Source organism: Passer montanus, unplaced genomic scaffold, assembly GCF_014805655.1.
Source record: "Passer montanus isolate IOZ18808 unplaced genomic scaffold, ASM1480565v1 scaffold34, whole genome shotgun sequence".
Classification (NCBI taxonomy): Eukaryota; Metazoa; Chordata; class Aves; order Passeriformes; family Passeridae; genus Passer; species Passer montanus.
The window spans coordinates 3205340-3228448 of NW_024368152.1; the positions used below are offsets into that span (position 1 = coordinate 3205340).

At 36.9% G+C, this 23109-nt stretch overlaps 1 protein-coding gene across 2 annotated transcripts in view; it reads right to left on the minus strand.

Annotated features, from left to right (window-relative positions):
* Nucleotides 1-5525: 5525 nt before the first annotated feature.
* Nucleotides 5526-23109, minus strand: part of SH3YL1 (SH3 and SYLF domain containing 1) — a 48351-nt gene continuing 30767 nt past the window's right edge. For both annotated transcript variants that reach the window (XM_039715588.1, XM_039715587.1), the window contains exon 10: nt 5526-6047. In XM_039715588.1, the coding sequence (XP_039571522.1) occupies nt 5848-6047 (200 nt within the window). In that variant the 3' untranslated portion in view covers nt 5526-5847. The remainder of the gene's footprint in view (nt 6048-23109) is intronic.

Below are 23109 nucleotides of genomic sequence, written 5' to 3' on the forward strand. Positions count from 1 at the left end.
TCTCTTCTAGAAAGACAGGCTTTGACAGAGCTGGGGTTGTTCAGCCTGGAGAAGAGCTTTTTACAGGACATGCGGTGATAGAATGAAGGAGAATGGCCTTAAGCTGAAGGAGAGTAGGTTTAAATTAGGTATTGGCAATAAATTCTTCACTGTAAGGGTGGTGAGGCACTGGAACAGGTTGCCCAGAGGAGTTTGGCTGCCTCATCCCTGGAAGTGTTTAAAGAAAGATTGGGTGGAGCTTTGAGCAACCTGGTCTAGCAGACAGTGTCCCTGCCTATGGCAGGGCTTTGGAACAAGATGATCTTCAAGGTCCCTTCCAACCCAAGCCATTCTATGATTCTATGATTCCACTTTAGCATTTATCATTCCACTTTTGGTTTATAGCATTTATAGTGTGCAATGAATGCTGTGCTATAGAAGGGTACCTCTGCCTATCAGAAGGCAAAGCCCTGCTAAGAGAGGAAATTCTTTGTGTCATGACATACTCTAATTTAAGCTAAGGTAATGTTCCAAACCTTAAGAAGGTAAAACGAGGGGGTAGCTGTAGAATTTTACTTTTTATATAGTGGAATCTTTTTTTTTTTTTTTTTTATTCAATCAAAAGAGCAATTGTGACTAAAAATCTTGAAAAAGAAACTCTGTTTCCTTTGGCTGCCATAATCATGACCAGACTCTAAGGGATGTATAGGAAAAGATGCTGCCACTCTGAACAGGAAACTACTCGCTCAGGGCTGCTTCAGAGCTTAGGTTGTAACAGGCTTTAAATATGTGAGATGACTTTTTAAAGGACACAAGTAACTGATCAGAAGAACACATAGATGGTACATAGCAAAAAACCCTTAGCATGGACTGATGCAAAGCAAATATCCTTTCTGGTAAGAATGTGAGCTACTGGAAACCTACTTAAAGAGAGTACTGCTTGGGAGAGTGGTGGCCACAGAGAAAACACTGATTGGATTGTTTTCAGAGGCTTAGAAATACATCAATGATCTCTTTTTTACACTGTCATTTGATCAGCAGTATGGCTCCTAGTAAAGCCAGGAGAGTAATGTGGAATTTCAGTAAATATAGCACCATTTCACATTTAGTATACCTCAAGCTACCAAAAGAATCCCACTGATGTAAAATCAGCTGGAACAGGCCCAAGTATTTTCAGCATTCCCAGAAGGAAATAAGGGGTTAGTCTGAAAAGCATGAAATCAGATATGCAGAAGGAGTGATCCAAAACACATCAAATACAATCTTCAGCTGCAAAATCATAAAACAGCTTGTCCTTGTTCACATTTGTAAGAATCTGATGGCTGACATGAAACCAATTACAATAAGAGATTGATGTTTTGAATTTCTGGCTTAACTGTGGCCTTAATTTTGACATCAGACATGACAGAAGGAAATTGGGAGAATTAAAATACAAGACACACTAAAGGGAATACAAGGCTGAGAGCAAGTAATAGCCTGAGACAGGTTTTAGAAGGTAACAGGCAGATCCAGTTTCTGCAAAAAATGAGAGCCACAGAATGTTTGAGACAAATTAGACCCAGTATTTTAACAGACATCACCTCTGTTTCAAAATAGTTCATTTTGACCCAAATTTCTTCGGTTGATAAAATCTTACAGAATGGCACTTATTTAAGTGACTTGATACTTTAGTAATCAAAAATGTCTCCCAACCAGCTGGAACTGTCAATGTGTGACAATACTTTTGCATCCAGGTGCTTTATTTGTTTCCGTCAGGAGCATCTTCTAAATTTATTGTGAGGCATAAACTCACATTTAGTTGGCATGAAATTAGAATCTAAAAATATTTAAAACTCTTGGAGAAAATTATTTGATTATCATTTGCATTTGGAAAATCAAATTAAAATGTCTAAAAGCAGAAAATGCACTGCAATATTGTGAAAACAGAATGTTGAGAAACTCAGAAGTCTCATAATGTTTGTTGTGAGACCATATATCTGGTTTGACAGAACAACAATTTTCATTTACAGGAATGATGTGAGAATTCAGGTTGCTAAAACCAGATAACTAGCCCTTTTTTTGTCCTCCCAAACTATCTGTGTGGTACTGTGGTTAGCACTACTCAGATGCTTAGAGGGAGGCCACAGTAAGGTTAGGTTTAATTGCCTTGGACAATGTCAAACACAGTCCTCAGGCATTCAGCAGGTCAGATAGTAATTGGTCACACAAAGCACCAGAATAGCACAAGATTGGAGAAGGATACACAGGTGGAAAAGAAGGAAGGAGAAGGAACTCTTTGCTTCAGAACATCTTAAACCATAAAATTACTTTAACTATGATTATTGCTTTTGTGAATGGAATAAATTGTATTCAGGTAGTCCATGGAAACACTTCATATAGGCAGAATACCCTTCATGCTCATGTTACTACTGCAGACAGACAAAGCAGCTCCTCAGGCTCCAGCGAGGCAGATCTTCCCTGTGACATTCGGCTCCCCAGGCCCTGCCCAGGCTGCCTTCTGTGCTTGTGAGACCCTCCTGTGTAAAAGAAATTCTGAAGCCCAAGGCTAGAAATGGGCATATGAGCATGTTAGGAGCATTTGCCTCTTTCAGCATATCAAAAGGAATGTGAACCTTCTCAGGTAAAAGGCTCAAGAACCACTGGAGAGAACTCCAAAGTGGTGCTATCCATAAGCTTTATAAAGGCAGTTGCAAAGGCTCATCTACAGACAGCAGAATTCCTCTGCAGTCTGCAATTATCAGAATTTTTATTTTTACTGTCAAAAATCAGATACAGGTAAAGAATTGCAGAATGGAAAGCAGATATAGAATATGTGGATATCAATCTAGCACAAGGATCACCATGCATTAGTTTATACACTCCTGACATTTAAGAAACTATTTGCACTTAGTATTAGATGAAATTAACTAAAAATCTTTTCCAAAGAATGAAGCTTACAAGTTCTTTTTATTTATTTTTCTTACATTAGTTATGGCATGGGAAAAGCCCAAGAGGTTTTCTTTGTAGTATTTCTAATTCAATTAAGAGCAAGAACCAATTAAAAAGTCAAATGGTTTCCCATGAACTTTTAGACTGAAGTGTTGGATAAATTTAGATTCCCAATGAAAACTAATTTGATTTCAAAAATGTTCTGGCCAAGTATTTCAGAAATGAAAGCTTATAGGTAGGATGCTGTGTCTGTTTTAAGGTAATACAGAAGAAAGATGTAACTTTCAAAAGTTCTCGGCATCTAAGTACCCTCAATAAATCAACATGAAAAGGTGATGTTTGCTCCCTTCATATCGGACAATTCTTTTAAAGATAAATTGTAAACATGAACAACTTTTTTGTCTTTCTTATGAGCCTAGGCATGGGCTATGTATGGAATTGACAGAAATGTATGCAGAATGGATTTAAGTCTCTAAAACTCGATTTGATCTGTAAAAATCTGGCTTCAAAATTTAACACAGCTCCAAAATAACCACCCTGTGAGAGTGTGTGTGTGGGTGTGAGTATGGGTGGGTGTGCATACAGAAGGAGTGAAACAGAACACTTAATCAAGAAAGACCAGCCTGAGAAGTTTTTGTGAAAGGTTCAGTAAACAGAGGTGTTTGGCCTGATATGAGAAGGGAGATTGGGATTACATGTTTACTTGTTACGGAAGACCTGGAGATATTAGCCATGATGGAACTTTACACCTGCACATAACAGAAATATTTTTTGGTCTGCAATGGACTCCAAGAAAAAACCCACAACAAATGGAGGTGAAAAGTTTTCCAATTATACCTATTACCAAAAAAACTTTTAAAATCATGAGTTAAAGATAAAATATTACTAAAGGAACAGATTTATTTTTTTTAATGTATCATAAGACTGAACACTGTCTATGGTTTTGGCAACATATTTCAAGTACCACAAACAAACATACAGGGATAAAATTATGTATAAAATTATATAAAATTATAAATTTATAAAATTATAAAATTAAGCTGCCAAAGATACGTTAGGGATCACAGAATCACAGACTGGGTCAGGTTGGAAGGAATCACAGTGAGTCCTCTGTTCAGGCTGGTAAACAGCAGACTGAGGGGAGACCCCATTGCAGTCTATGACTTCCTCATGAGGGGAAGAGGAGGGGCACACCCTGATCTCTTTTCTGTGATCACCAGTGACAGGACCCAAGGGAATAACCTGAAGTTGTGTCACAGGAGGTTTAGGTTGGATATCAGGAAAAGTTTCTTCACCCAAAGGGTGTTTGGACACTGGAACAGGCTCCCCAGGGAAGTGTTCACAGAACCAAGCCTGACAGAGCTCAAGAAGTTTGAACAGAGTTTGAACAGTGCTCTTGGGCACTCTTGGGGATGGTGCTGTGCAGGGAAAGCAGTTGTACACAATGATCTTTGTGGGTCCCTTCCAGCTAAACTGATTCTGTGATCTGGCCCAAGTTCCCTACTCCAGCAGGGTCATCCTAGAGCATACTACACAGAATTCCACAGCCTCTCTGGGCAGTCTGATCCAGTGTGCAGTCACCCCTTTGTGTTGTCAGTGATTTTACTGAGGATGCATCTGCCCCTTCATCCAAGTCAGTAAAAATAAGTTTTGGTAAATAAAAAATTCTGAGCTCAGTATTGAAGCTTAGGGGACACCACTAGTGACAGGCCTCCAACTATACCCCATGCCACTCTTTACAACCCTTTGGGATCTGCTGTTTAGCCAGTTCTGAATAAACTGAAAAAGATTTTCAAAACAATTTTTTAAATTTCTGAAACCATAAATACTATTTTAGATAGTTAATTAAAGTGGATACATTCATTAAAATGGATGTGGAAGAAAGATCTTTTGACAATAGTCGCGTTGACAATAGTTCAGCACACAGTTCTTGTGCTGAACACAAAGCACATAGATCTATGACCCTTCAGGAATCACCTTGCTCAAAATAAAGCCCATAAGCACTGACAGGAGACTGAGCTGCCATATATAAATAAAATCACAAAACAAATATGGAAATACCTGTATTGTATGTATAGAAATTACTGTTGTCTGATTAACTGTTTCAACAATAAAAATAGTTGTTTTAAATCCTGAAGGTAACTGCTTATAAAACTATTTATTGAACCTGCTCCACACACAGCAGAAGTCCTTCCCCTGTAATCTCTACCTTTTACAAAGTATCCCCTTGAGGGAATCCCGTGGCTCCAAAACTCATTTTTTCTCTTCCAATACAGATTCCCACGGATTTGGTGCTGCAGACATCTCTCTTCCCAACCCCACTAACAGCTGGATACCAGGCACCTCATAAATCATTAAATACATTGTGCCAGAGGCATCATCTTCTTAATTGTCTTTCTTCTGGATCTGGTCAGGCATCTTGTAGCAAAGGAACAGACATGGATTTTTATTGTTGGAAAACCCCTCTTACTAGAGCATGTGTCTCCTGGGTGACTGTGTATCTCTAGGTTTTTGTTCCCAGACCTACTGCAGAGAGCCTGAGACACAACCACTGTGCCTTTCAGAGCTCAGTTTGCAGAAATGTGCAGACTACCTTTTACTGTAGAGTGTTCTTTTTTCAGCATATCTAATTTTAAACTGTTTCCAATATTTCCCTCATGTAAAAAATTAATCCATATAGCAAGACATAATTGAAATTATACACAAATTGGATTACTTTTTGGGGCAACTTGCTTAAACATAAAACTCTCATAAACTGACTATCACCTACTGTTTACTTAAAAAATAAATGTAGGGGAAAGTTATGGTCATACAAAGCATTTAATCTTTTTTTGTTAGAATAGTATTGATCTAAAATCTCATTTTAATAAAATCTGAAAAGTTAAAATATATTTTTCAGTGTAAATATATTACTTCCTCAACATTTTATTCTGTACAAATTCAGTTGTTACTTATGGCAACATAATTGGCTGGAAAGATGCCAGTTTTTCCTCCTATTCTTCCTTCCCACCAATCAAACTGGGAATTTGTTTTAGTTGTCACTGTGATTCTGTCTCCAGCTTTGAAAGTCAAGTCACCTGGCTGTTGTCCTTCAAATGAATAAAGTGCTGTCACTTCAACTGGATCACTCTGAGAGTTATCTGAAATTAAAGAAATTAAATAAAAAGGAAATTACTAAAAGGAAATTACTACTGTCAGCACACACACTAAGTTCTTAAATAGAATATTCTTAAAGGACAGTAGAAAAAGGTGACAAAAAAACTAAAATAATCTATATGGGCATATAAACCACTGATGAAAAATCCCCTCCGATTCCACTATAATCTTAGGTAAGTGAAATTTGAATTCCAGCCCATCAGCGCAGTCTATTTAATAAAATAATACTCTATACAAAGTAAAGATCAGCCATTTTTCTGTATGCCTCATATGGTCAGAGACAGTGGGAACAAAGGTGGTGTGCTGAGGAAAGCACAAATGTTTCCTGAATGACTGCTATCAGAGCCACTGCTCAGATTTGAGATTTGGTTTGTGTTCTCTGTGAAAGCTTCTTCATAGAAACTGCAAAACTCAAAGGAGAGAATTTGACTTTTTAATCAACACTCAGGATATAGGATGGCAAAATACAAAATATCCATAGCACTTCCCTTCTCGCTCCATAGGTTTTGCAGTGCCTGGGATTTTGGTGGATTTCTAACGTTAAACAGAACACACAAAATGTGCCAGTGGAAAGAACTGATTATAGTGTGATGTAGTGGATGTGACTTGGTTTGTATAGGGGTATTTGCGACCACCTATACAAATGGCTTTTATTCTCTTTGCACCAGTCTCTTACATAACTCTCTCAGTCCTCAGCTGGGGTTGGAATCATGCCATGAGGCTTCTAAACTAATTTTAAAACTATCAAAATCTTGGATATTGTTATCCACCCTCCATTTCTGTAGAAATTTTTTAGCCAATCTTTATTATTTAGCCAATGTTTATTGCCACTGAATTTTAAATCTTAGTATCCTCAATTTAACAATAATTATGTCTTTTCTCAATTCCTTTAACTGCCTGAGCTATAGGAGGTAGTTACTTTAGATTAATGTTGATTTAGAAAACACTTAAATCTTTCACATGAGTGAATCTAAAAGTGAAAAATGGAAGGTGTAATGGAAGATTAGTTAAGAGGAAGTAATGTTTACACAGTCAGGTAGAAAGATTTCAGGATGTATTGCTCATATGGACATGATGGCTGCAAAAATGCTCAAGCACACTAGATTAAAGGTTTTTAGAATTAGCTGCACCTTCTTGCTGTCAAAACTGTTTCAAAAAGGGAAACCCAACCTCTCACTAGTTTACACATTGCAAGCAGAGAGCTAGAAGGTGTGGTGAGAGAAGCATTGATACAACTTTTTGTTAGTTTTTTTGCAGTCTGTCTTCAGCAACTGATACCCACAGATTTTTCTTCTTCTGGTTGGTTTTATCATTTCAAAAGGAAGAGGAAAAATTTTTTCCTCTAAGGCTCACAAACACAAACTGTAGCCAGAGGACAGAAAAGAACAATGGACCACAAATGTATGCATAAAGAGCACAGGGTTTTTCCCCCCATATCTGTCCATATATACGTTCATTCTACAGGTGAGTGCTTTCTCTTCTTGAGCTGCACTTTTAGCAGTCACCAAAGACTAACAGAAAATTATTTGGCCATGAGCTGGGAGAGATTTGATTGCAGAGAAGTCAAATGCCATCTTTCTTGATCACAAAGTATCTCTCTTCTGATATCTATAGTCATGATCTAAAGTCATACAACACTATTTCTTTTACTGTGAAAATAAAACCAAATTTATCGAGTCCATATCTTCACCAGTTACTCCTACCAAAAAGGCAGATTACAGCTTTTAAATAGATCTTTTATTGTCACATCTGAAACCCTGACAGACTGAATATTCAGCAATTACACAATTTTCCTCTAGGAATTCAAGCATTTGATGCAGTTGGCATGATATGATGTGCTCTCATGTACAGTGCAGTTTGAAGCTAGATGTTTTGATTGAGGAAATCATAGAAAAAGTATGAAATAAAACAGCAACTTTTTATTCCTAGCACTAACTGAAGAATATCAGAAAATACTGTGGCCCAGGACACTTTAGGTGCTATGGCATGGGAACAGTTATGATTCAGTTCCATATGAAAAGGAAGAAAGGGTGTATTTTACCCCTGTGCCACCTTCAAGCAGCACATATGTGTTAAGTGCATTTATATGCTACAGTGAAGGCAAAAAATTCCTATGCTTTGAGTTCTTAAACCTATGTGTTTCTATCATGTAAATGAATAATAACTCAAAGAGAATTGGAGCTACTATATATTTAAAACTGCCCAAAATATATATGGAAAAAGTAGATATTTGACAGAAAAGAAGAAAAGACTGAAAGTGCTAAGAGTGAGGTGAGAGCTTATTTTCATTACATTCAGAAAAGAGCTGTCAAGACCACTATGATATGCCAGACTCACAGCAATGGTAAGTAACTAATAGTTACCACCTCCATTGCTGAACCTGCATTAAGACTATAATTCCTCTTAAATAAACTGCTGAGTAGTCTGAAATTGGCTCTGTAAAAGTAGGAGGAAAAATGAAAGGAAACACGACACAAATTAGAGCTTGAAAAGGTGGAAAAACATCCATATGTGAGATATCAAAGGGTAGGAGTGTATTCAATGCACCACAAACATGCCTCCAATTATTGTTTGCTCTGTCATAAGAACAAAATTGTTTTATGTGTTTCTCTTCTCATTTTTTGTCCCTACACATGTGCATCTTTCCAAACACAGAGAAAACTCAAAGCGCTACAGCTGAATATGAACACTCAGTTCTGTGTCCTTGCCTATTAGCCACCTGTAATCATTTAAAAGTATTTTTCAGCTTTATTCCTGTCAGCTCTTTCATAGCCATTTCTACTTAATTTTCCCTAGCAGCCTTTTCCCATACTATAGTTTTGTTTCACTTTATTTCTCATAAAGATTCCAATTCTGTAGTTTTGTAGCACAACGCAGACAGAATGCATACTTCTTGCCTGCAGAGTTCAGCATCCCATGCTTCATATTTATATGGATCATCCAAATATGATGATTTAAGGTACATATATATGATTTAAGGTACATATAATAAGGTATCTTAAATGAATGCACTGTTACAAAATCCACCACACAGTAAGGAGGATCTATTCTGTGTTCTCATTTCCCAATTTCAGTTTTACATAGAAGGGTTTTAAAAAAAATTGTTATATTCCACATGAAGTTCACTGAATGCATAGACAGAAACCACATTTGCAGCTCACACAAGATGGTGCTGCAGTGCTACATACAGCATATGATACTAAGATCATTGAGATTCATAAGTATGCACGCTGCAAGAAAAACAAACTACATTGTGGAAAATCCTTATTTGTTATTGCTATTTGAATACACACTTCCACACATACAGTGGTCAAAACAGAAATATAAAAATTTTGGTTGAAGGCAAATTAGTACAGTAGCCAGCATATATATTCAATACTCCAGCATACACAGGTATGGCATGTGTTTGATGACAAACTTCTCTGACCACAATATCCTTCCATTTTATTTATCTTTACATACCGTAATGATTTGAAGATTTTGTGAAGGATCACTGCTACAGATAAAAGACTTGGTGGGGTACAAACTAGAGTGAATTTATGGCCCCTTGGGTGTGCTACATTACAGCCCCAGAGTGAATGAAAGAGCAATAACAGTATTTTTGATTATGGCACATTTATCGCATAATAAAAGCATTTTCTATGAAGTTGCTGTAGAACAGATACATTGTCTCCTCTTCTGTGCCTCAGTTAAGAGTGCCAGTTTTTGACTCTGAGGCCAGCTGGCACAGACTGGCCACAAACCCAGCAGTAAACACTGACCAGAGAGATGAGCAAACTGCCTACTGGTTCCTATACTGGAGTAACAACTAAAACACATCATGGAATTATTTGGGAGAGTGCAAGGTGAGAATAATGTCAAGGCATTTTCTAACACAACCACCATGTAAGTAAATGAGTTGCAGTGCTTTGGCCCATGCTTTCACACTGTTTAACTTACTAATAGATATAGTAGCCACTAGTTTCACATTCCAATGTGAGCTTATAAAATATTAGTAAAGCCATAGGCTGTTTATAAGTCTGGTTTTTAGAGAAGAACAGGCATCTGTAAGAATTTTGGCTTGAGCTTATGATACTTTCAAAACCCAGCTCTAAGTTGGAACACAGAATAGCTGGAACACAGTTCAGCTGTGGGCCCCAAATTTAATTTTACTGCCATAGATGCATATATCCCCCAGCCATCAGCCTGATGCTGAATAACTTGCAGAAGATGTGCTGCTTTTGGCCACGGACACAGCAATAAAACTGAAATAAGTTTCAAGTACTTGAGGTTAGTCGTGAGATTGCTAAACATCCACGTTGCAAATTTTGCTAATTGTCAGTAATTTGAGAGTAATTTGTCATTAATTTCACTCTCTGCCCCCACAGTGGGATGTGAAAGAGAACTGGAGGGCTAAAAGTAAGAAAACTCATGAACTCATGGGTTGAGATAAGAACATCAAAATAATTTAAATAAAATAATATTTTTTATTAAAATGTAAGGAAATAGAAATTAACAAGAAGAAAGAGAAATAAAACCCAAGAAAAGCAGGCAATGCAAATGAACAGCAATTGCTCACTACTAACCAAATTATGCTCAGCCTGTTCTCAAGCATGGCCCCCTAGGCAGCTTTCCCCCAGGTTTATATACTGAGTATGACTCTGTGGCATATCCCTTTACCCAGTTGGGGTCAGCTGTCCAAGCTTTAATAAATTCTTATTGCTTAAATGGAGATCTAGAAAACTAAGCAACCACATGGACCCTGTTTATGCAGAAGATAAAACCAACAAACAGACCAAATGATGGAAAACAACTAAGATTAGGCAGATGTAAAAATCTGTGCTTTTTATAAACAAACATATCAAGTATCAGGAAGGTTTGGTATACTAGTACACTGTTCAGAGGCATTGGAAGGATCAGGTATTGCTCATAGGTTTAGTATCAGAGATGTAACTACAAACAGTGAACTGACAAATATTTGTTCTTTACCCATTATGGGCTTTTGCTTGGAAAGGGTTAGTACTGAGTTTATAATCAGAGTTAAGGAAAGAATCCAAAGTAGGATAAAGAAAACTACATCAATCACTGGGCCCATGGCAAATCTGAGTAAAAAACGATAGTTGGTGCCATTAATAATGAGGACTTAACAGGAAATTTTAATGCCATCCTTGGAAAATAGTCTGGACAATGCCACCTGCTAAGATACCACTGTGAGTGTAAACACTGTGCGTATAGATTTATTGGTTACATTAAAATGCCTGAAGGATGTTTGCTCCAAATTATCATGTTAAAAAGGATGACTATTATCAGGCCCCAACCAAACATGTTAAAGTGAAAGACAACCATTAGCTTAATTTAACAGCTATACATGAGCCTATGCAAAGGAGGCAAACTTATCCTAAGCTGCATTAGGCAAAGTATTGACAACAGATCAAGGGAGGTGATCTGCTTTACTCAGCACTGGCGTGGCCACACCTGGAGTGCAGTCCAGTTCTGAGCTTCTCAGCACAAAAGAAACATGGACATGCAGGAGATAATCCAGCAAAGGGCCATATGGAAGCTGCCATTGGAGCATCTCTCCTCTGCAGAAAGGCTGAGAGAGCCTAGGGAAGAAAAGGCTTATCAATGTCTATAGATATCTGAAGGGACAGTAAAAACAGGGTGGAGCCAGACTCTTGCCAGTGCTGCTCAGCAACATGGGCAATGGGCACGTACTGAAACTTCAGTCAGGAAGTGCTGACTGAACAGCAGGAAACACTTTTTTACCCTAAGGGTAACTGAATAGGTTTCCCAGAGAGGTGATGGAGTTTTCATTCAAAAGATATGGGCCTGATCCTGCTTGAGCAAAGGGGTTGGACCAGATGATATCTAGAGGCCTTTTTCAACCTTATCCATTCTGCAATTTGGTGAAAAAAAACTTCAAAAAGACTTTTGAAATAAAGTTACCTGAAAGAATAAAAGCAGCATGAAAATCTGTAATTGTAGGGAGTTTGGACTGGAACAGCTATAATCAAAACCCAATTTGATACTAATGGAACTTACACTGTCAGCATCATCTGATGATCAGGCCAGACAGAGCAGACTTCTTAACAGACACTGAGTAGCCTGTATCCAGCTAGGTGAGTGCCAGCATGGAGCATACCTAGCAAGGACCCCCATCTCTCTCAGAATGTGACCTCCTGGCAGGGCCTGCTTGTCAACATATGAATCAGTGTGTTGTAAAGAGTTGCACTGGCACAAACAAATCAGTTTAGCCTAGGACTGACAGAGCAACTCTTAGATCAGAGTTTAGTAAAATAAAGGGCTGAAGAGAAAGATTTATTGGTGGATGAGCAATATGAGAAATGAGATGAGGTAGTAAATGACAAGAGTATTATCTTACAGGTATGTCAGCATTTGCTGTGTTCCTCAACTGACAGAGCTCAATGTAAAAAACTAAACTGTAACACTGGCTCCATGCAGGACAAGTGAAGGACAGAAAAGAGAAAAAAATTATCTTATGGCTTATTCCGAGTCATGTGAGTTACTGTATTACAATCAAAGCCAGCTTTAAGGGAAGAACTAAACTCATAGTAGGGAATCCAGAAAGTAATAATTATTCAGCTTCTGCACTCACTGATTCCAGAGGTCTTCCAGTCCCTTCCTCCTTTACAATGCCTTCAATAAACCTTGAAATGAAGGGTGGATCTGACAGGGAGTGCTTTTCAGTCTGTTTGAGCTCAACAAGCCTCAAGGTTTATTGAATTTTATTTCAGGTAGGATTTGGGTAGGGTCTACAAAACCCAGAGAGATACATTTTATGCTGGATGCAGCATACCATGCATTAGAATATGAAATGTAAGGGGTTGACCAAATAAATGACATGCAATAAATTTTGAAGGCATCAGGGTAACTACTAATGACAAGGATAGCTTTCTGAAGGAGTGTTAGGATTCATGATGGGAGAAAGTAAAGATCTAAATTTCTGACTTGAGAAATGCAGTATTGGGCCCTGATGATGACTAAAGGCAGGCAGAGAAATGGTTAAAGTTCAACTTTGAAGTAGGTAGGTGAACCACTAAGTTAAATCTGTGATACTAACAAGACTGAGATGAAAGCTAGATCCGTCAGGGGGTGCTTTAGGTTCTGTCTGAGCTCAAAGACATACTTAACATGAGTCAGTGGGGGGATGTAAAAGATGGACAAAATGATAGGGCAGGAAATTAACTTTGAAGCAAGAACTGAATCTAGATGAGAGTAAAGAAATATTGAATTTGCAAAGGTCACAGAGAAGGATGTTGCAACAATTGAATCATAACAGGACAAAAGCATGGACAAAAGGAGAGACAGAAAGAAAAGGCTGCATCTTTAAAGTGGTACCCAGAGAACATCTATAAGTCTCTTTGCTCCTATAATGAAAGTGAGAACTTCTAAAGAAATTCAAGTTGAAGAACACATGAGATCTGCAGTGATCGCCAAGACGAAGTTTAAGATTCCATTTGACAATTTTTATCTCGAATTCTTAATTAGTTAACAAAATAATATCTGAGTAAAGGAGAAATAGAAATAGTTCTTTGCAGAAAATATTATCTAGCAAATTAAAAGCAACAAAGAACAGCTGGCTGGGAAAACTTAGAAGAAAAATAGAGGGCTGAATAAGGAAGACTTCTCAGTAAGACACCCAAAATATAAATGTAAAGGTGATTACAGACATAGCCCAGCAATAGAATTCAGGGATCTCAAGTATTACCAAAGAAAACAGAAAATTAATATTAATCTAACAGGTTACACACAGAAGGATGGAATACAATTTCTAATATGTGGTTGTACACAAGTCAGCAGAGACTTGGAAGTAACAGTTACATTTGTGTCAGTGAATGGCTCCTTTCCATGTTATTGAACTTGACATCTGCAAATCAGAATCCAAGTTCCAGTGCCCAATCACATTGGTATTATTGATGCTGATAAATTTACCAAAGACTAATTTATCAGCATAGATAGAGCCAATGGCTTGAACAGGGAGCAAGAGAAACTCTTTTAAAGAAGGTGAAGCACAGTACTGAAGAAGTCCAAAACAAGAAAAAAGATTAGATAACAGCAATATGATCAGACTTGGACTTCATAAGATGAAGGATAAGAAGATAATACCGCAAAGAGATACTGTGAGCTGGAGGGTTAAAAGGAAGCAACTAGATCAGATAGATACCTGGGACAGAGAGAGAGAGAGAGAGAGAGAGAGGAGATAGGACAATGAGAATCTTCTGCATCTGTGAGAGCTCTCAAGTTTAGAGAAAATATGAACTGAGAATGAGTGAAACCATCATATCTGCATCAGTATCGTCCTGAAGGATAAACAGCATGAACTGGTAAATGGGACAGACACTGGCTAGGACCTGAAGCATGGTCTAGTAATGCAAGGCCTCCATACAGGAGAGACCAGCAGCTCATAACTAAATGAAGCACATTCTCTGAGACCTAGCTCAGAGTCTGGTATGTTGCCAGACAACAAACCACCTTTTTTGCCACTTCTCTTTTTACCCCATTAGTCATCTGGGAAGGTTATTTCACAGCTGTATTCCCCTTATTCTCCTGGCTGCTAAGATAACTTTCTTAATGTCTAGCTCCAAGTAATTCAGTACTGGGATACTTTTTTTTTTCTTTTTGTTCAACATTAACCTTTGGCTGAAACCTTTCTTGACAATTATATGCTTGACTTATGCTTTTATAGTCAAAACCCATTTTTTCACACCTTCAGACTGTTACACTAAAAATAAGATAGCTACCACATCTCAGGGACTCCTTACTCCACTCATTCACTGATTGAACATCTTCTTCACATCTGTTCAGATTAACCTATTTTTTCTTGCAACTGAATAAACAGAATATTATCATTAGGTAAAAGGCCTGTAGCAACTGACCTTTCACATTACCATTAAACAAAGAATTGTTTAAAAGGAAGGGTGAAGGAATGGAATGAAATGAGAACTTACTTTGTGGAGATCATGGGTTTATATATGAATGTGAAAATTGTAATTAAAAAAAAGTGTCATGAATCTGCACATGAGACTGTCAGAACAGTTTTTTCTAATGAGGAGATAACCATGAATGAAGAAATCAGCAAATGAAAAATGGAAGGGAAAGGAGAGCAGAGAACACTGTAGGAAGACACAGAAAGGTGAAATACCAGAACAGGAGAAGTATTAGTAATGTAGCAGAGCCACTCTTGTAGCTGAAGGCTGACCTAAGAGTAAAATATGTGATAAAGCTAGACAACACAGAGTTAAGGGGTCAAATCCATCAAGAAGAATCTTAACGAAGTTACAGAAACTAACAACAAAGATGAAGAAATTAAGGGAATGTGTACATAATTTAAAGAAACTTAAATATATATATAGAGATATTTTAAAAATTAATGGATGTATTCCATATGCCGGAACTCTAAACCCAGAGTCAAATTAGAATTCAACATAATACAGTACTGAATACAGATAATACTCACTAGTTTGACAATCATCAATCCAAAAAAAAGTCATTGGTTCCATAAACTGCTTTAATATTATTGTGTTTTCAAAGGAGAGAAGTCTATTTGTACAATAATGGAACCTATTTTAAGGTTAAGAAAGGAAAAAAAAAAAAAAAACAAGCCAAAAAAAGCAGCTAGCAAACAGAAGACTAGAGGGATGAAAAGTTAAGAGGGAAGATAAAGATGTCTTTGTGATCAGTGCCTTCATCTGTTCCCTGACCACAAGAAATACTAGAACATGAAGTAAATGGTGCAGCTGTTTTAAAGAGACTAAGGAAACCACCGTAAAACTGACCTGTCAATATTAATTTAGAAAATACTTAAAAATAGCATTAATCAGGTTGAAGTCAAAGCATTAATTATGAACCAGACCAGGGACACAGAGAGAGAAACTGGACAGCACGTTGTCTGGTCCAACGCTAATTCTGTGTTGCTCTTTTTGCCAAAGAATCAAGAAGCTGCAACTACAAAGCCTCAGTGATACGGTACCTTTTTCAAGAATGAGATAAATCCAACATCTTGGCTGCATATGATCAGTCATACTGGGGAGTATCTACCTTCATCTCAACTTGCTCCCCTGATTTTATGTTAGAAGTCTGTTTCTGAATTATTATGTAGAAGACCAGCTAAGAAAGAGATTTGATTTCTTAGGTGAATTGCATCAGGGACAGTCAAAGAAACTGAAAAGGAACTGAGAAGGAGGACTGTCAGAAAGATGTAAGGCTTAGCGCTGGGTTTTTGAGGAAACCACTAATTATTCTAACATACCTGTTTTCTGAAAGCTGTTCAGTCCTTTAATGCTAAGGATCTCACACCTTATCTCCCTATTACATTTTGTAATTGCTTTAAAAAGTTTTAAAACAGGAAAGAATACTAGTTTTAAATTCAAAATATGTGAATTATAGTAGTCTTGATTATAATAAATTTGATAAGTCGCACTCTGAGTTGTAACAAAGAAAAAACTGAAGATACTTTTTTGATATTCTAAAACCAATCTACATCTGTAGGTAATCTGAAAGCAAAGTTGTGTCAGTATCTGAAAGAATACATGTATGCAACTAAACTTGTCTCCTTAGAAACAAAGCAATGGAAACAATTTCATTAATGTTATAACAGTCAAAATTTTCACAGAATAACTCTGAAAACACTGAAAAAGATACTCTCATATGTAAAGAAATAAAGGTCAAAAAGTATAGAATTGTACATTTATTACTACACGTACATATAAAAAATTAATCTCTTTTACAACTTCTTTTTCCACTCCTTACTTCAGAAAGCAATCAAAATGATGAAAACTGCAACTGCAAATAGTATTCTGTTATTTAAATAGAAAATACATAGGTTGAAATGGGTGTGACTACCATTTTGAATATCTTCTCAAATTTAAAAACCTCTTGCATATATTATGGAATACTTTTATGAAAAAGGACTGGCTCATTTACTTCCTGGAATGTAAACAAAGAAAGAAAAATTCCGAAGTCATGAAATACTTAAACAACACTACCTCAAAATGTCCCCTTTATGACCACATACAATGATGAGAACATGACAAAGGTAGTATCTCATTCCATATGACTTTTTGAAAACTGGCATCTTGGAGATTAAAAAATCACTAAGTATAGTTCACTGAATACCTATACTTTTTAATATTTTATGGTGGAAGAAGTTTAATGCAAATAATAATCCATTTTGATGATATCTGATTTTCAAGACTTTACCATGTGTAAGTGGTTTCTCACAAATTTAGGTAATGTCAGCTTTGGCTCAAAGTTGCAGCTCAGAGCCACAAAGGTGATGTTGAATTCACATTCACAGCTAGGATGCACAAAAGTTAAAGTCAAATCACTGCATTATCTAAGTTACAATATCATGATAAGGAGAAATAAAACACATTACAATGTTAAGATTCTCAGGCTTTACCATTCACTATGTCTAAAGGCCTGAATAGGCCTAAAAGAGCAGCATCTTGGGAAAGTGGCAAATGATCTGTTTAAAAACTTATGAAGGAAATGAAGTAAGGAAAGTCAGAGAAAGAATGAAAGAAAGTGCCATATGAATTACTACACAGAGAATAAGAGGTCAGTAAATTAAAAGATTTTATGGCTTTCTTCTATCATGACAAGACAAAACATAAGCCAGTGAGGAGTGGGGAAAATGGACTAAAGAAGAACCATATTGTAGTGTATTATACACTGCGACCCTGCAGAAATTAACTTTTCAACTCCTATATGGCAACAAAATATTATGCATTCTAATGGCTACTTAGAAAAAGTCTTCAAGCAACTGCCATTTAGAAAGAAAAATAGTAGCCTAACTGTATCCTAAATGCTAAAAGTCATGAAAATAATTTCAGTTCTGAATCACAGCAGTATACAGATGAGCTCTTTTCTCTACCCAATGTGCTCATTTTCCATATTCTTAGCTCTCACCTTTCAGCTTTTAGCTTAAGAAAAAAGGGTTTCAGCTTCCAGAGCAGAACAGATGTATACATGCTGACAAATTTAATTTTAGTTGTTTCCGGACAAATAATAAATCAAGTGTTTGTTCAACCCAGCCTTAAAAGTGAAATCTCAAATGTCCTATTCACATTAAACTACTAATTTCCTTAATAGCCTTTTTAATTTTGTTTTTTAAATGTAGACTCACCTTAAAAAACCCTCTGCATACACAAAACAACAACCTCAGATCTCACTGAACAGATGTTTGGGAAGGCCTAAATATGCACAGTAGATTTGACATTTTACATCTACAGGTACTAATCTGTTATAATCAGATATATTCTGTACAGATACTTGAAGTATGTCATATGCCACCATTGATCCAAATAATCTCCAATAATGCTCATCTGATCAAAAGTCAGGAGACATGATATTCAGCAAATTACTCTCAGAACAAATAATATCTTGCTTAGCTGTTTCTTTGCCAATAATTCTGGCTTGTTTTGGGCAAGTAAACAAAATCACCTGTCTTTCTCTACTTTCTGAATAAAAGTGTCTTAAGACACTCAAGTATTTAAATTCAATATTAAAGCCTGCAAATAATCAGTTCTTCATGACTAAGAAAATGAAGGTGAACTTTTTGCATTAAGTGAGCTTCACTGTCACTGGGGTAAAACTACTCTTTAAATGCCCCACAAATGCCTATTTGTGCTCAGTTAAACAAACTGGTCTGAGGAGGGGGAGAAGGCATAAGTTGCATTACTCTATTCTACGCTCACTTATGGACAAAAATTTTTCCTGTACCTAGAACACCTGAAGGCTGTTTTGGTACAGCAGCTATAGATTTAAGGCAATTTCAAAATCAAAGAATGGCTTGGCTTGGAAGGGACCTGTAATCCAGATAAATGGCATCTGTAGCGCTTCCCCTGTCCACTCCATCATGGAAGTTGACTGTGTTGGTCAGGCAGGACTTGCCTCTGGTGAAGCCGTGCTGGCTGTCTCAAATCACCCCCATGAATCCCTGTACTTTAGTAGAGCTTGTAGGAGGATCTGTTCCATAACTTGCCCAGGAGCAGAGGTGAAGCTTGACATGTGTGTAGTTGCGGCCTTCCTTTCCTCCCTTTCTAAAGAGGTATACAATGTTTTCCTATTTCCAGTAACCTAGAAAATGTATTCAAGGTACATTGACAATATCACGGAAGGCCTGTATCATTCCAGGAACTACTCTCTTTAATATGTTTCAGTAATAAATGAACACCCAAGTTCTTGAAAGGAAAGAAAAACCAGATGTTAAGCCCTCTTGAACTTCCATGAGAACTGCCTCAGCAAACCCTATTTTTTGATTTAGTTGTAGTACTTGATGTTATGTATTACTTTAACTGGGTACTTTGTGTCCAGGTTTCCACTGTTACAAAGCCCTCCAGCTGATTTTCAGAATAATTTAATAACTACATTCTCCATTAACAAAGAAATGATGGCTGAAAAAACCTATTCAAGGCAAAGTTAGCAACAGAAGTTCCATATAAGGTACAAGACCCTCAATTTTGCAGCAAAGCCTCAACAGATAAAAAGTTCATCATCAGCTGCAAATCTGTATGCACAGAATGAAGATATTATACACACACTTTTGGAAGAGACTCACAAAACCCAGGAGAAGGCTTATGTATTTTTGACCTCCTCTACATAACCTAGAAATATGGATCATTTCAAAGCAGATTCCATATTACCAACTTCAGTTGTTACTGAACAGTGTCATGTCTAGCAAACAACACTGGTGATTGAAACAGACCTGACTATATTTAAAGTTTAAGTCACTGTGCAAATTTAGCTCATTCAGTCTGAAACGTATTTCGCTGGTTTTGAGTTTCTGGCCTACTGGGGAACATGCTGGCTCATCATCTTCATCTGCTGATGGAATGCTTTCTATCTTTGTTTCAGCACACTCAGCTTTTGCATTAAAGAAGTGCCTTTTTTGTTAAGCATCTGTGGATGTATTTGATATTTAGGATATAAAAAAACCCTACCTCCTGCTTGCAAGAGCCAATTTCATAGCAGTACTTTTGCTGATTACTTTTTGGATTTTTTCTGACATTTCAAAAAACAATTAGATTTTCATTCAAAGTGAAAAGGTCAAATAAACCATATCAATGTCAAGGGCTTTATTGTGCTCAACACAACATTAATGCAAATAATGCCTGTGCTGAAATCATACTGCAAAAGCTGAGATTCAATCTTAAGCATAGTCTTCATATTCTGAAAATCAAAGTACAGTGACAAGAACTGAGCTCTGTTTTATTCGGGTCAAACTGATGATTTACCAATGACCTGGGACTCCTTTATGTTGACAAGCTTCTCCATGTTTCCTCTACACATACCGAGTTAGCATCTCAATACAGTCTCTGCATTTTTATTCTCAAATCTCTGTACAGTCAGCTTCAACATTTCTGCCAAGGGTATTATTGGCACATAACCTGGTTCACTTGATAGAAGTCTTAGCTTTTACAAAGGTCTGGGGAACAATCTACAGCCTCTGGAAAAAACCTAAAAAGTAGTAAATGCAACAATTCTATACAGTTTCTGCCAGTTTCTTAGGGTAATGCTTTGTGAAATGCTGACTGAAATTTTTTTTCTTTGCATGGAGAAATACTTCTCTGCACTGGCTAAAAAAATGGTTAAAATAAAAAAATTATATGAGACAAAGAGTACCTCATATGGAAACATACTATATAATAATACTGTACAAGGCCTCATTTGAAGGTCTGTTCACAATCCTTATCATCAATGTTTAAAACTGGTTGAGAAAATGGACCAAGAACAAAAAGCCCGTTTTCAAGGCAAAATGAAAATGGGCTTTACAGACTAAAACAAATGAAAGATGTTACTACTACTATGCAAAGGAATCAGACAGAAAAGTAATTTTACTAGAGAACTAGAAAGCATGAGAAAAGAATAATTAATCTTGATAAGAAAAATATATAGATGAAAACGAGAAGGAGTTTCAAGTCATTGTGAAAGATTCAGAAACTGCTTTCTGTAAAGGGAAATGAGTATCTCCTGTTTTAATACAAAGTTTAGCACTTTCATGATAACATTTATATGAACACCTGCAATATATAGAAAACTCTTGTTAACTTTAGCTGCACTAAGGGACATAGGGGCTGATGAAATTGATGCTAGGATTTCTTCTTGCCACAATTACTAATTCTCATTGCTTTTATGATCCTTCAGCAGCAGTACAGCTATTATTAATTCTACCTACACCACAGGCTTCATCAACTTATAATTTCAAAAGGTATTCAATCAATGCTCCCTTCCTGTGCCAAATGGTGACTCAAGCAATTGTACTTCCACTCACAGTATCCCATGGAACAATCCTGTAATCCTGTAAACCACAATCCTATAAACTACAGTTTAAACTGGTAGGAGAAAGGTAGATTGCCTCATTCATTACAGAACAGCTACAGCAACAGCTAGAAATGGCACAGAACCATAAACTAGAGTCTAATCTGATCAGTGCAAACTTTGCAAACTGCAACATCCATCATCACATGGATGAAGCATCTTGGACAGCCATTATCACCCATGGTGTGCTGATATTACTCTTCCCAGCTAAGCACAACCAAATTTTGCAGAATACTCATTACATCACCTAGTCAGTTATGATAAAGTTCTTGAAATGAAAAAGCAAAGAGTACCACAATTTTCAGTTGAAATTTAAGAGTGGTATTAACAGTACTCTTCATACATATGTTTTTAAGTCAAGTGAAATATTAGCTGTATAGATGCTCTTTAAAAAGAAAAAAAACTAATAGTAATCACACCCCTTGGTTCAAGCATGAGGAAATTCAGGCTTGCAATGGGATTCAACCACTGGCTCAAATTTGTCCAATTTGTACAACATATGTGAAGGCAGATTTTTCCCTCAACAGTATCTCCAAACTTACTCTGCTGTCTCAACATCAGATTCTGTCTCATCCTTCTGTAGTTGCTGACAAAAGGCAGAAATGTCAGGAGTAGAGAAGACACAGTCTAAACCTTATGACAAAGATCAATACTTGAAATTGTGGACCAGATAAAGTTTTTCCATTATATTTTTCCTTACAGAGGAATTTTCTATTTTCCTATTTTTAATCTTCTTTTGACACCTTCCTTGCTACATAGCAAAGGAGCTGCTAAAAACACAAGTATGCACCACTAAGAGAAAAAGGGGGAAGAGGGGTGCAAGTCTCACTGTGTATGAAAAAATTAACACTTCCTTTCCACGAGAGTAGAGGTCACTTCTAGCTGAGCTTTTTCAAGAAAAACAACTGGAAAAAAGAGTATTTGAAGGTTACCTAATATGGCAAAAAAATTGTTAATGAGAAAGACAAACCAAATGAAATATAACCAGAGAAGTTTCAATGCAAACCCTGCCAGATCTCTCCATGAAAAGGTAAGATGTTTCCAGAAACCTTGTCTTTTTGTAGATGAGAAAATAATTTTTACACCATTTCTAGAACAGTTATTTGTCGTAGCTTATATTAGTGTCTGGTTTATTTTTTTTTTCTTTTTTCTATGGCCTCTTATATCTTATTCAGGGACTGACAGCGTTTCCAGAAAAGGTGACTGACCTTCCTGTTTCAATCAGCAATATTCAGCTGGCTGATCTGCATGATGTAACACTGAACCAGTACAGCCAAGGTAGATGCAGGGCTCCAGGTCTCTCCATGACAGAGAATATATCACATTCTGGGGAACTGTGGCATCTAATTTTACTGCTCATGGGAAAATACATTTGAAGTGGGTGCTCCATAATTTCCCAGAGAAAATAAAACCTTCCCTTAGCATTTAGTATAAAGTAGATGTTCCTGTCCCTTCTATAAGGGTGGATCTGTAAAGAATCGCGCAAAGACTTGCATTTCTTGCAACAGTGTTAGCTTTTGTCTTAAGTCAGTCAAGCACAGGGCATCTCACAGCACTCTGCAGAGAAATCCTGTATATCTATCAGTTCTTTGAGCTACTAAAAATTTCTGTTTGACTTCAAGTACTATAAATGAAGCAGAAGCTCCCATACTCCCCAAGGCTTTTCTGGATAATAGACAGGAAAGCAATTTAAGCTTGCTTTTGTCCTACTGCTTGAACAACACA